The sequence below is a fragment of the Chiloscyllium punctatum genome, chromosome 1 (assembly GCF_047496795.1).
Source record: "Chiloscyllium punctatum isolate Juve2018m chromosome 1, sChiPun1.3, whole genome shotgun sequence".
Lineage (NCBI taxonomy): Eukaryota > Metazoa > Chordata > Chondrichthyes > Orectolobiformes > Hemiscylliidae > Chiloscyllium > Chiloscyllium punctatum.
In genome coordinates this window covers 44,408,206-44,422,441 of record NC_092739.1, presented here as the reverse complement: position 1 = coordinate 44,422,441, position 14,236 = coordinate 44,408,206, and the positions used below count along the sequence as shown (strand labels likewise).

General features: G+C 39.5%; 1 protein-coding gene across 1 annotated transcript in view; it reads right to left on the bottom strand.

Moving 5' to 3' along the window:
• The window catches only part of LOC140458623 (stearoyl-CoA desaturase 5-like), a 57,610-nt gene that overhangs the window by 34,442 nt on the left and 8,932 nt on the right, over positions 1-14,236 (bottom strand). The window contains exon 2 of the mRNA XM_072553361.1: positions 13,072-13,202. Within this exon, the coding sequence (XP_072409462.1) occupies positions 13,072-13,202 (131 nt within the window). The remainder of the gene's footprint in view (positions 1-13,071; positions 13,203-14,236) is intronic.

The window sequence follows — 14,236 nt, the reverse complement described above, 5'->3', positions numbered from 1 at the left end:
AAATACCTCTGCACTTTCATCATTCTAATATTTGACAGAGACTAATTTCTCTACTAAGTACTGACATAACTGTTTAAAGTGAAAGATGCACCATAGCTTCCCCCAATAACAGACTGCCCTTCTGTCGGCATACCTTTGATGAGGTAGCGATACTGTCAATATGTGCTGGTTCTCCATCTAATAACCTAGCAAATCATTGACATTTGGGTACCACAGTAAAAGCTGCAAAGGTAGTGCTCAGGGACACACACATATCCTATTAGTTTAACACTTTATTGAATCTTGGACAATCAGACAGTCCCACACACGCAAGTCGTGAATGTGGAGGTCACCTGCATCTAAGAGTTGGAGGATCCAATGGTCGTCTCCATGGCAGAGGTGTGTGTATGTACGTATTAGGTAGGTAGGGGCAGTGGTTGGAAGATAAGGGAAGTAGGGAAGTGTTAGCATTTCTATACACCTCACAGAGAATGCACAGCACTGTAAACAAGAGTGTTAGGATCCTAAGGACTGTAGGGAGAAAGGGGTAAATGGGACTAACATCAGGTAGTATATCACAGACAGGGGATCCTTCCTCAGGTTGAGTGCTCCCTGATTGATCTAATCTTTAATACAGGAGTCCCCCAGGAAAGTGTTGCCCTCCGTAAGACCCTGTTCATAGGATGCTCAGGTGATACAGCTACAGATACGTGCAGTTAACATAGAGGTTAAGGAGCCTAGCTATCACTTCACAAGCAGCCAGGAAAAAAGAATTGCACTATTGTTGGAAATAAAAGCAAAATAGAGGACATGGCTATATCCCAGCCAGCTAATCCATAACAAACATGCCCATATAGATAAGGCCCCCTGGAATCAGATGGCCATGAGGTTTTCATGTCCTTCTCTGGCTCATTTGACAATCAAGTTGGCATCTTTTAGGACCCTCCTGGGCCACCTCAGGATCCTCAGCGACTTTATACTCAGAAGAAACTCCCTCTCCTCCATCTCATCCCGAGACCCAAGACATCCCGAATTTGTTACAGAGTCAGGTTGTGGAGGGCACATCCCTGTAATGCAGGACACCGTGCATCACCTGACCAATCCAGACAAAGAAATTCATCTTCAGAAGCTCTCTGGCCTGCTCTATAACTGCACTTGTGGAAGCCTACACAGTGCTGTACCACATTACAGCGTAACTCTGGATTCCTGATGGTTAACATGAGCCAGGGTTTGAGGACCGTAGCCCTTGCTTCCAGCCAACCATCCAGGTAAATACCAAGGTTGGGGCATGGGCAGAAGGATATGGGCATCTGAATGTTCCACAACGTAGGCATCATGACAGTTTCCTGGATAATATATACACCAACCGGCGTGATCTAGCTAATGTGGTGAAAGATGGATTGGCACATTCATGAAGTGTGAGTCCTTCCTATTTAGGAAGACTGCTGGTTACTGATAGGACACCAATGGCTACAGGGTACAATGGATATCAACCTGCACCTGCTTGTCCTGACTGCCTGATTATCAATATTGAATAGGAAATTAATAACTGAGATAGCCTTAGCAAACAGAGCACCAGTGACCTTCTGGACACATTTAGAAGACTGAAAGCTTGAAAAGCAGCTGGCAGCTGTAGGCAAGAACTGTCTAGGATATCCTGAGACACTGTTGGCACTGATAGCTGCACTGAACCCTATAGACTTGATTTTGGGCTATCTACATGGGTTTCCAGATGTTCCTGCTGCTGTAGCTTCTGCTGAAGGAGCAGTGGTCATGTGCAACTTCTTCTAAAGGAATAAGATGACCAGAAGAGTGGGGAGGTTGATCGATGCCTTTCAGGCATAGCTTTTAGGAGATCTGTGGAGACCGTATTTAATCAGATGGTCAAGTTTCTCTTCGGTATCTGCACAACCAAACTGCCCTATTGTACCTAGGAAAGTCTACTACCTCTCAACATGGGGGCAGCACTGTGGCACAGTGGTTAGCACTGCTGCCTCACAGCACCAGAGACCCGGGTTCAATTCCCGCCTCAGGCGACTGTCTGTGTGGAGTTTGCACGTTCTCCCCGTGTCTGCGTGGGTTTCCTCCGGGTGCTCCGGTTTCCTCCCACAGTCCAAAGATGTGCAGGTTAGTTGAATTGGCCATGCTAAATTGCCTGTAGTGTTAGGTAAGGGGGTAAATGTAGGGGTATGGGTGGGTTGCGCTTTGGCGGGTAGGTGTGGACTTGTTGGGCCGAAGGGCCTGTTTCCACACTGTAATGTAATGTAATGTAATCTAATCTAAAATCTAATTTTCTAACTGGCTTCCTCCACAAAAATCATACTTCAATAGGAAACTGCATCCGGTGCAGTTTCAAAAGGACACCTCTTTGCATGATGGAAGTACACATTTCCTGTGATAGTGAAAGCATGCCTAGTGCATTCCATTCACAATAGTCAATTTGACTTGGGAGGTCTTCTTGCAGAGCCCTTCCAATGTAGCCTTGGAACAATGGCAATGCCAGGAACCAACTCCACACAATCCCCAGCCCTTGCTGCTCTTCCCTTTTTGTGGCAGTGGCACCTAGCTGAGATGCCAGATCATGCAGTGCTCATGATGGTTAGCGTGCTGCTAATAAAGTAACCAGAGACATCTCCCCTTTTCCTCAGCCCTGTGAATTTTCAGTTTCCTTTTTTCTTTGTCTACTGTTGTAGTCAGAGGTTTTCTGCATCCCCCAGCAACAACCACGACTCTTGACTGTGCTAATAAGGCGTTAGGGATGCTGGCTCTGACACTGGGCCAACAGCACAGATAGTCCACCTGCCATCCTCATAGGAAACCAATGAAAAAGCACTTCTTTTAAAATTGCTGACCGGGTCCCACCACGAGCAAGTGCAGGCTTCAGGCCATTTTTTTCCCCACATAATGGGGATTCATGCCAACAATAAATATCCATCACTATAGCAAAAATTACAAATAGTTATCTCGTAAAACAATTACAAATGAAGACAGCTAATACAGATTACACTGACTTTTTTTTTTAAAGTAATGTTATATTACAGTAACATCTCACCATCAGCAAGGGCTTTATTCCTGGAGAACATCACAAGCAGTGGTATCAAAAACAAGTACGATTTATAGGTAGAAATCAGTGAGATTAGTTCCAGTCCACTAAAATTTCAACATTTACATTACGAAGACCAAGCCAAGAAAAAAAAAATCACTGAAAACAACGATTTTATTAAAAACATCAGTGGAAAAAAAATTCAATTCACTAGAAAAACAGAAAATGGGCGATACTACCTCTTAATATAAAAGGTGAAGCTGATGAATCAACCAGTTACTTGCCTGCACAATGTTATGTACGCATGCACAAATGGAAGCAGACACACACCAAGAAATACACCAAAGTGTTCATGCAGAAAGTCTTTTTAAAATTTTATTTTATTTTTGTAACCATTTTACATCATATTTGATCTTCCAGAACTACAGATAAATGGACATTGACACTATCGTGGGAGATGTGGTACATGGAAGGAAAGCACGGGTAACAAAATTCGAGAATGGTGAAAACGAGAATAGTGGGAGCTTGCTCCATCCTATTTGAGAATAAACTCAGAGCTTCCAGAGAAACTTTCAGAAGTGAGATCATTACAGTGGCATATAAAAGTCAGAGGTGCCCTTATCACTTTCTCTAATGGTGGTGTTCAGCTAATATAAAGGTCTGAATAGCACTCACATGGCACCTGTAAGCAAGAAGATATGTGCCTTTGTACATGTGATGTTGCACATCAAGAGGAGAAACAACTTATCCCTGTCTACTCAAAAGTACAGAAAATGTTGAGCAATAGGCAAGATAATAATGGTATTCAATTGCATTGACCCCTGAGACTGAAGAATCATCTGCAGAAACACAAGAAAGATTTTGCTTAATTCACATTGCATACAAATGAAACCAGTTTGAAATTAGGAAGCAAATAAATAATTATTTAACAGTAAACAGATACATGTTATGTTAGAACGCGTTCAGTGTACTTCTACCTACATAATTTCTAAACTCTCATTTAAAATAAAAATCTGTAAATTTGCCACTTTTGCACTGACTGACATATAGAACTGTGGTGCTGCTGATCTTACAAATCTTCAGCCTGTACTAAGTAGCTCTCTATATTCCAAACTTTACTTCACAAATTGACAAAACTTATTTTGAAGCTATAAATAGTAATAAAGTTCACAGTGTTTACAAAGAAGGAAGAATAGCAATTTCAAAAAGTCCAATGACATTGTACACTTTAAACAAATACCATTAAGTCTAAATAAAAACTGAAAGAACCGCAAATGCTGCAAATCAGAAGCAAACACAGAAATTGCTGGGAAAGCTCAGCAGGTCTGGCAGCAATTCTGAGGAAGGGTCATCGGACTCTAAACGTTAACTCTGACTTCCCTTCACAGATATTGCCAGACCTGTTCAGCTTTTCCTGCAATTTCTGTGTTTGCTTACCATGAAGTCTAACATTGGTCTTTACACTCAGTGTGCAACTTTGAGAAATTACTTAGTACAACGCAAATATCTAAACATATTGGAACAGATATTACACTTCATGCCACGACACATTATCTTTCTAAAATTCTTACATATAATAATGGTTTAATCCCACTCAGCCTTTCCAATCAAATATGGATCAAACCCAGCCTCTGCCGCTGTCTCAAGAAGAGAATGCCTGATAGCATTATCAGAATCAACAAAATCAGAAGTGGTACTAGGTGCCTGGTTCCCCAAACTCATCTCAGGGATCTCTGCAGGAATTCCTCAGAGAAAATTTCTTATCCCTGCCACCTGCAGTATGACTCAGCCATTGTCATAAGCTCAGCAGTGAGGCTGTTATTGCCTATTTTTATTCCACCCCCTTCACAATGCTTATCAGCCTACGCTGTACACTTTGAACATGTACAATATTCAAAGGAGGGCTGACAAGTAACAGGCAACATCCAGTTGGCCCTGGATTCCAGAATTACATCTCCTCAGGGTTGAGTGTTTTTGACCCTGAATATTCCGGTGGTTAAATTTTCCCACAAGGTAATGGAATCTGGAATGCAAGAGTTGCTTACCTTTCTTTCCTTCCCTGCAGTAAATGGAGAGGTGGGATATTTAGATGATCAGGTTATGTTTGATATTGGAGTTTTGTTTTGGAAACACCCTAAGACAAGTCAAGTTCCTAGTCTGCAGAATTGAAGAGATAGACAATAGATTGTAAGTCTGGTCCAGAGTAGCTAATGACACTGCAGTTACCTGTAAACAATAGATCATGTATGTCTAAGGCTGTCAGTTATGTTTTGGCACAAAGGCAACTGTGATTAAACAGTTTTCCATCAGGCACTATTTAAAACTAACACAAGAAGGAAAATGGTCTTTGAGAAGTTGGTCAGCCATTGTAAGATACATTGTAATCAGCACTAAATGATCACAAAGCCTTGAAGCATCTGTTTCAAATATCTCACTCAATACAGTTGTGATCATGTGATAAAGCAACTGCAGGAACGTGAAGAGCTTTCTTAGATGTCCAAATCCTTGGAGCAGATTTCAGTGAGACTCTCAATTTAATGAAAGAAATGCCTTGGTCAGGTTGAGGAGGATATCCTACTGCTGTTCTTGAAATTTTTCTAACAACAAAACCCATATCAAAGATTCTACTAGAAGGTCTAAAGCCACACTGTGGCTCTGGGGGCATTTCCTTACCCTGAGGTGGTTGGTGATTCAAGAGAATGTGTGTCAGGATATTCCCTGCTACTGACAAAAGTGAAATACCTCAATAGTTCCCACAGCATGATCTACCTCTGTTCTTGAAAGATAATTACAATAGCTGCATTTCAAAAGCTAATGTCTTGATGCAAGCTAAGGTCTGCCATCTTTGGAAACCTCAGCTTTTTGTCAACTGTTTGATTGTTTATTGCAGTTCCTGCATTGATGGTGGAGCAGCTAGACATTCTACCACAGGATACTGACTGATAGTTTGGAGGGTATCAGCCACCCTGTAGATTGCCAGTGAGGATTGTTCAAAATGTTCTTTCCAGCATTGACGGATGGCCAATGCATGAATGAAGTGCTTTTGTCCATTTGATCAAGGTCTACAGATGGTGACTTTAAAAAAAAAACAGCGTCACACTGATCACAATGTTGGATCTCTCAAGCTTAAAGTCTCTTCTCACCACAAGTCCTTTCTCTCCTGACATTAGCTGTGAGCTATTGAAATGCTGACCCCTTTATTTCCCACCTTAGGTTGTGCAGACAGGTAATGAAGGTTGCACAGTTCTGTTCTAGGAATCATATTTTCAGCATCATTTTCACTGAACCAGTCTGGTGACACGCTCAAACCCAATAGTCTGGATGCTACAGTACAACACAGCTTACTTTATTTGCTCCCACTGTTTTAGAATTGAGTTGGATGCATGAAAATTTTGTAGATGGTTGAGCGTTTCAGTTGGAATTACTTTTATTGGTCAAGGCACTTTAGAGCTGACACATTAATTCACTTGATCTTGTACCTTTAAGCCTTGTGTATAGGTGAATGTTTGTCACTCAAACAAGTCTATGATCACTCGATTAGGCAACAGACCCTACCCAGACCATCACCCTGCCCCCACCCCACTCCAGATATTACACAGTCTCCAGAGTTACACCCACTGATGGTATTAATGACTCTAGATGAATTACCTTTTCTCTTTCTGGGAAGGCAATGAGGACTTCATCAAGATCAGAATTGTGAAAGCAACTAGAACAGGGCAGTATTGGGCTGCATACTCAGTGATAAATGCTTTAAAAAAATTATTTGTGGGATGTGGGTGTTACTGGCTGGCTGGCCAACATTTATTACCTATCCCTAGTTGCCCTCAAGAAGATGGTGCTCAGCTGCTTTCTTGAACCACTGCAGTCCATCTGGTGCAGACACTTCTGCAATTAGGGAACAAGTTCTGGGATTTTGACACAGTGACACTGAAGGAATGATAACACTTTTCCAAGTCAGGATGGTGAGTGGTTTGGAGAGGAACTTGCAGGTGGTGGTGTTCCCATGTACCTGCTGCCCTTAAGATAGGGGTCACGGATTTAGAAGATGCTGTCAAAGAAGCAGAGGCAGATTTCTACCGTGTAGCTTGTAGATGATTATATAATGCTGCTACTGAGTGATACACTTTCTAACCTTTCAAAACTTCTCCACCTCATGAACTCAAATCAAGAGTGTGATCAAACATTTACCTTTTATCTGAAAGGCTGCAGCTGAAAACCAAAAGGTTCAATGGAATCCAGGACAGTCACTCCCCAGCTTCTGACCACTACTGAACTCAACATCCATCAGTGCATTATGGCTGCAGTATGTACATTTTGCAAAGTGCATGGTAACAACTCAGCAAGGTTGTTTCAATCGTATATACAACCTTGAGCACCAAGCTGAAGAATACAAATGTCATAAGAACAATATCAACCTCCTATTTCCCTTGTAAACTTCAAACATCCACATATAGATTTCCATCCTTCATCACTGCTAGGTGAGAATCCAGAAATTCACCACCTAACAGTGATGGCGCCTTCACATGGATAAGAACTGCCATGGTTTAAGGAGAAGTTCACAACATTGACTGCAGAGCAGCTAAGGGTGGACATGATATGCCAGCCTTGCTACAATGAATAGAACAAAAGAGAAAGTTCAGGATTTCTTCATTTCTTCCTGAATTCAGGAGACAGAGTGTTTTCTTAATTAGCTAATTTTGCTTAGCAGCAATAGACCACTTCTGATCTGTTATGTATGTGTCATTTTCAGAACCTTGTTGACTTTAGGCAACTGTTTGCCAACTATGGCAGTAATCCAATTATTTAACTGATATTAATGCAATAAATAACATTTATTTCCTAAAGTTTTGACTAGAATTGTTAATGACAGAAAAATTTAGATTCCCATCATATGCAATTTTTTTGAGATTATTTCCCACTGTTCATAAACAACAGGAAATGGAAAGCAAAGCCACCCGCACAGGTTATTCAGCAGTGAGACAGAATAACTAACTCGTGCTAACAGGATGTAGCTTCCAACCAGTGGGATAATTAGTGCCATTGCAGCAGACAGATTTAGAAATATTGAATAATTTTCTCCCACTCACAAATTAGTCAAAACAAAACCAGCTAGCTGATGGATAACCCCCAATTGCTTTTCCTTTCTTACAGTGGAGCTGGAAGTGATGTGCATTACTTAAAAGCTTGTATAAAGTAATAATGAGATTGTAGGGTGCGAGGAAAGTGATGCCACTGTTCAAAATTCTCAGATTACAAACATGACATTCTTGGTTGGAATGTCCGAGGAAGTATCCCCTGAGCAACTGATTCTGCAGACATTCCACATCTTTGTAAACCAAAGCAAGATAAAGCAGAGAGTTGTGAGAGCATGGAATGCGTTGCCAGCAGCAGTTGTGGAGGCAGGGTCATTGGGGACATTGAAAAGACTCCTCGACATACATATGGTCACAGAAATTTGAGGGTGTATACATGAGGATCAGTGGTCGGCACAACATCGTGGGCTGAAGGGCCTGTTCTGTGCTGTACTGTTCTATGTTCTATGTCCTAAAGCAAACTGGAAAGCACATTCACTCATGTCTTCATCACCCAGAGCATCAGATAGGCAGCAAGCAGTTTGCACAGCACTGAAGAAAAACGTCTGAACAAAAATATATTTAAATCTGATCAATCCAATATCGACTCATTACAGGACATTTCAGATCAGATTCATTAAATATAAACAACCACGCTAAAAGCATTGAATGGTCTCATAGATGAAGACAGCTGCTCGACCCTTCATCATTCAATGATAGAGAACCCAACAGCACCAATACAGCATCCAATTGATTCTTACACCATTCCAGGAATATTGCCTACTTTGTTCAAGATGGAAATTTAATACATATCTTCATTTCACTTTCCATAACAAAAATATAGAATTCAGCTCAGAAATAAACTGTTAATATTCGATGTTACATCCCCAATTCTATTATTACAAATTAACTTCAGGCAATAAGAGGTTAACTTTTTCTATACCCATAAGTGTCTTTCATTTCTCGACAAGATTACTCGTTTACTAAGCTGAAAAACTCCATTGTTTCAGGTCTTTCCTCTTCAAGGACTAAAAACCAATCAAGGGGACTTCTCAGTCTGCAGTTTCAATGATTTTCTCATGATCTCTGATGATCGCAATGTTCTTGAATTCTTCCGTCCCTCCATTTCCTGGTTTCATTAACCTTCATTAACCGCTTAACCCAAGATCATGCTGGTGATGCAGAGACATCTATGTAAAAACTAAGGCCTGGCTTTCTTTATTTCCCCAATCATTTTATTCTATAGATTCTGCAGGTTGATCTCTGAAAACAATAGTTCAAAATAGGCAGAGTTACATGAAATCAAACAAGTTGTATCATCATTCATTTTATTCTTTTCACTCTGCAGGTAAGCAGTCAGTCTCTGCTCCACACTTGCTCTCAAGTCACTGTGGGAGAGTGACACAACCTGTTAGAAGGTAATGCAGTGACTAAGGCAAGAGCACTGTCACACTGTACCTCCCTACCATTCAATGTCAGTGCCGTAAAATAAATAAAAGAATTTTTAATAGATATTTAAAACAAGAAGTGTTAAAACAAACACTGGCCCTATAGAAAGTAAGCTTGGGGAATTAAGGATGGGAAATAAGGAAATGGCAAATGAATTGAATAGGTAACTGGCATTGGTCTTCACTGAGGAGGATACATGTAACATCCCAGAAATAACTGAAAAATCAGGAAATGGAAGGGATGGAGGAATTCAAGAAAATTATGACCACCACAGAAATGCTGCAGGGTGACAAGTCTCCAGCTACTGACAGACTTCATTGTATGGTCCTAAAAGCAGCAGCTAGTGAGATAGTTGATGTCTTGATTTTAATTTTCCCCAATTTCCTGGATAAAAGGATTAGAATATAGTGACTGTGAAGCTTTAATTTAGAAAGATAGTGAAGCAAAAAGTAGGAGGCTAAAGTCCAGTTAGATTAACATTTGACATTAGGAAGATAGAAGAAGCTATAAAAGATATTATAGAAAGTTAAAGGAAATCAAACTGTGTCAATGCAGTTTTGTGAAAGGGAGATCACAACTAAACAATTCATTAGAATTAATTGAAGAAGTGATATATGCACCGGCTAAAGGGAACCAACGTTGCTGTTTTGTGGCACAGTGGTAGTGTCCATACCCTTGGACAAGGAGGCCCAGGTTCAAGTCCCATCTGCTCCAGAGATGTATAACAGCATTTCTGAACAGGTTGATTTGAAAAATAGGTTAATAAAAAAGTTTTAAAATTTTAAAAAAGGGAATGAATGGACACATTTGCTTAGGATTCCTGAAGGCACGGCTAAGGTGCCATATCGGGGGTTATTTCAGAAACAAGATCGTAGTGAAGGGTGTCATATTTTAGAATTAGGTAGAAGATTAGTTATGTAACAGGAAAGACTAAGCAGGAATGCTTTTTAGATTGGCAAGATGTAATGAAAGGTATGCCACAGGGATGTGTGCTGAAGTGTTAGATTTGCAATTTACTTCAATTACTTGGATGAAGGAAAAAGCATGACTGCTAAATTTACTGATGATACAAAGATAAGTAGGTTGCGTAAAAGACTTAAGGAGCTACAAAAGCATACTGACAGGTTAAATGAATGGGCAAAGATCTGCCAGATGGTGTATAGTGCTTAGGAGCATAGGGAGGGAGAGGCAGGAAAGGGGGAAGGGGATCTAAATGGTGAGAGATTGCACAGCTCTGATATACTGAAAGATCTGGTGCCCTAATGTATAAATCAGAAAAGGTTAAGTATGCAGATGCTGCAAGTCATTAGGAAAGCTGATAGAATATTAATAATTTATTGCAAAGGGAGTTTAATGCACTAAGTTATTACTCAGTTATACTGTATAGGGTATTGGTGAGTCTACACTTAGGATACGGTGTACAGCACTGATCTCCTTACTTACATAAGGAAGTAATTGCATTAGTAGCAGTTCAGGAAAGGTTTACTAGACTAAAACATGGAAAGATTGGACAATCTAAACTTTTATCTGCGAGTGCTTAGAGAATAAAAGATGACTTGATTGAACATAAAATCCAGAGGGGACCTGAGAGAATGCATACGGAGAGGAATCTAGAACCAGAAGATTACTGTTCAAACTAAGCTTAAAACAGAGAAAAAGAGATGTTGTTTTCTCAAAGACCATCTTTGAAACTCCTTTGAGAAGCTTCTTTTCAGGAAGAGAGCCTTTGAATAATTTTAAGGCAGACGTAGATAGGTTCTTGATAGGCAAAGGAATGTGGAGTAGTTAGATTAGTCACAATCCTATTGAATGATGTGGCAGGCTCGAGCAGCTGAATGGCCTCCTCCTACTGCTTTTGTATGTTGCTAAGCTATTAATCACAGTATAGTACCTCTGCCCACTGGACAAAGCTTCATGTATCATGATAATAAGTCAGACCTTTCTTCAGCTTTAAAGATGAAAATCAAAGATTGCTGTTCACCATTACAGTCCACACTAGCTACAAGTAAACAAACAGTTAATTATAATGTTTGCCCAAAACCTTTTTTTTTCTCCAAATAACTAGCACTAAGCATTCAGTGCAGAATCATTTACTACATCATTAATTGCAAGAAAAGAAAATACCTGCATTTATATAGCACCTTTAATGGCATTTGGAGGCCCCTAAGTAATTTAAAACCAATTAAGCATCTCCAAAGTGTAGTCACTGTAGTAATGCAAAAAACACACCAGCCAATTTGCACATAGCAAGCTCCAGCAAATAACGTGAGATCTCTTGGTGAATGAGGAATAAATATAGGCCAGCATATTGGTGATAAACCCCTCTTCCTTAAAATAGCATCATGGGATTTTTTATGTCCACTCAAATAAGTCAAACATTTCATGTAAAAGACAGCACCTCTATCAATGCAGCATTCCTTGCACATTGCAACCTTCATTTTTGTCCTTAAGTGAGACTTGAACACATAGCACTCTAACAATGAGATGGGAAGTTATCACCGAAATCACGACGAACACCAGTTTGTACATAGAGCAAATTATTTTGAAGCACATTTATTTCTTTATAAGCAGGAGGTTCTGCACCTTGTGTGCAGTGGAGTTATGAAGAGCTCTGTGACTCAAATACAAATTACTTCCAACTCAACAGTAATAGTAGGGAAAATTGAACTTACATAAAAATGGGTCTGTTTGGGTATGTTACATAATTGAGAGATTCTGGGGCCCATACAGATGCATTTGGTAATAGTATGCTAAATGTGGGCAGGTGAATACTACATTTCCTTGGCCCAGGTGAAGGGAAACCTCTTCTGACACATTGTACTACAGTGAAATTCAGGTAGAAGTCCTCCCTAAAGACCCACTGTGATAGTAGCTTCCTGTGCTGCACCCGTCAACTGTTCCTATTTTCTTCTGTCATCTTGGATATTTTCTTTTGGTCTCCAAACCCAATGGCAAGCCTGTCTGCCCACCCATTACTACAATAAACTGTTTAAAGCAGATTAAAGCAGTCAACACTAACAAATACCACTTAACCCAAGTGAGAAAACCATAATAAAAGAAGGAACAAATGTGATATAACCTTGGTGCCATGTCCATTTGTTATATATCTTCTATATACATGAATCAGAAATGCATTTTTATTACATCACTACACGTGTAGGAATGCTAATATGTAATAGATTCACAGCTTTCTTCATATGGCCTCCTATTCTGCATGAATTAATGTTATCTTTTGGATATTAAATGCGATTCAATTTTACACTTCTCCAACAAATATACAACAGGATAGATGAAATAGATGGCAGAAGCATGAACCTATACAGAGTAATTTGAAAGTTAAGTAATCCACTAATTCCAAATAATTTATCTGCACCTAATTAACAAAATCCATTTTACAAAGCTTGATTTTTTTTTATTGCTGACAATCACTAATTAAATATCAATACAAGAAATGTGCAAACAAATACTCAGCCCACTAAATAAGACAGCAGTTTAAAAGTTTGTTTAAAAAGTTAAAAAAAAAATCACCTGAAAAGCCATGGAATTGGCAGCAGCCAGGAACATTCGCAGAGGCAGTTTTGCTTTATAAGATCGATGGCTCCATAAACGGTGGGCACCAGCTGTCACTCCCAGCGCAGTTATTATGAAACAAAAATAAGCTGTAGAAAAACACAATGGCCTGGTTTAGTACCATGGTACGTTATTTTCTGCACTGCTATCCACAACACTAAGTGAACATCAAAACAAGGCCAACAACACCAGTGAGTTCTATACTTCTGCAGAATTTGAGCTTTTTTTAAAACCCAAAGTAAGCATTTCCTCCCTTTGTACCTTCTGTAACAGTATATAGTGTTTGCTCCAAGGGATAATTGCCATTTCAGGAAATAGAGTTATTGAGGAAGTGGTAGGATCAAGAGCTTATAAGGCAAATGGGAAAAGGTTGGATAAAATATATAGGTTTTGGGTCATTAAAGAAACCAATAATAAAAGCATTAGATATTTATAACATAACCTATAAATTAAAACATATACAATATGTTGGTCAGCATCTGAAAAGGAAAAAAAATGGTTCATACATCTGGTGCTCTGTCAAAAGATCTATACCTGAAACATTAACCTGTCTTTTGCTGTTATAGGAACTTCTTTTGCATCTGTATACTTTCAGTTTGATTTAGATTTGCAGTATTCATATCCCCTTTCCCTCATAAGTGTGATTTCACTTTAAAAGTCAAAAGTATTAAATGAATTATGGGAAGTTATGTAAAATGGTTAATAAGAAAACAACAATGTCTTAAAAATATTTTAATCTGTGTGCTCGACCATGTCATTACACACATCTCTCGCCAAAGTTTAAACATGTACCCTTGGCTGAGAGGTAGAACACTGGGACCACAAAAGTCACTAATGGGTGTCTGTTTTACACATGCCTAACGTTCCATTTAATTGACCGTGTAAATTAGAGAGAAAGTTTCAACAGATGTAGCTCACAAACAGCAAAATTGAATCAGGAATGCTGTGGAAAAATGAGCATGAATCCAATCCATATGGAGTTCCTTATCTAAAAAAAAGATGCAACACTGTCTCTGACACTGCAGCGACAAATTACTCTAGGGAATTCTGGGTAAGTCAAAAGGTTTTACACTATCAAGGTTGATTGATTTGAAAATCACTTACTGGCATTTTAATGAGACAT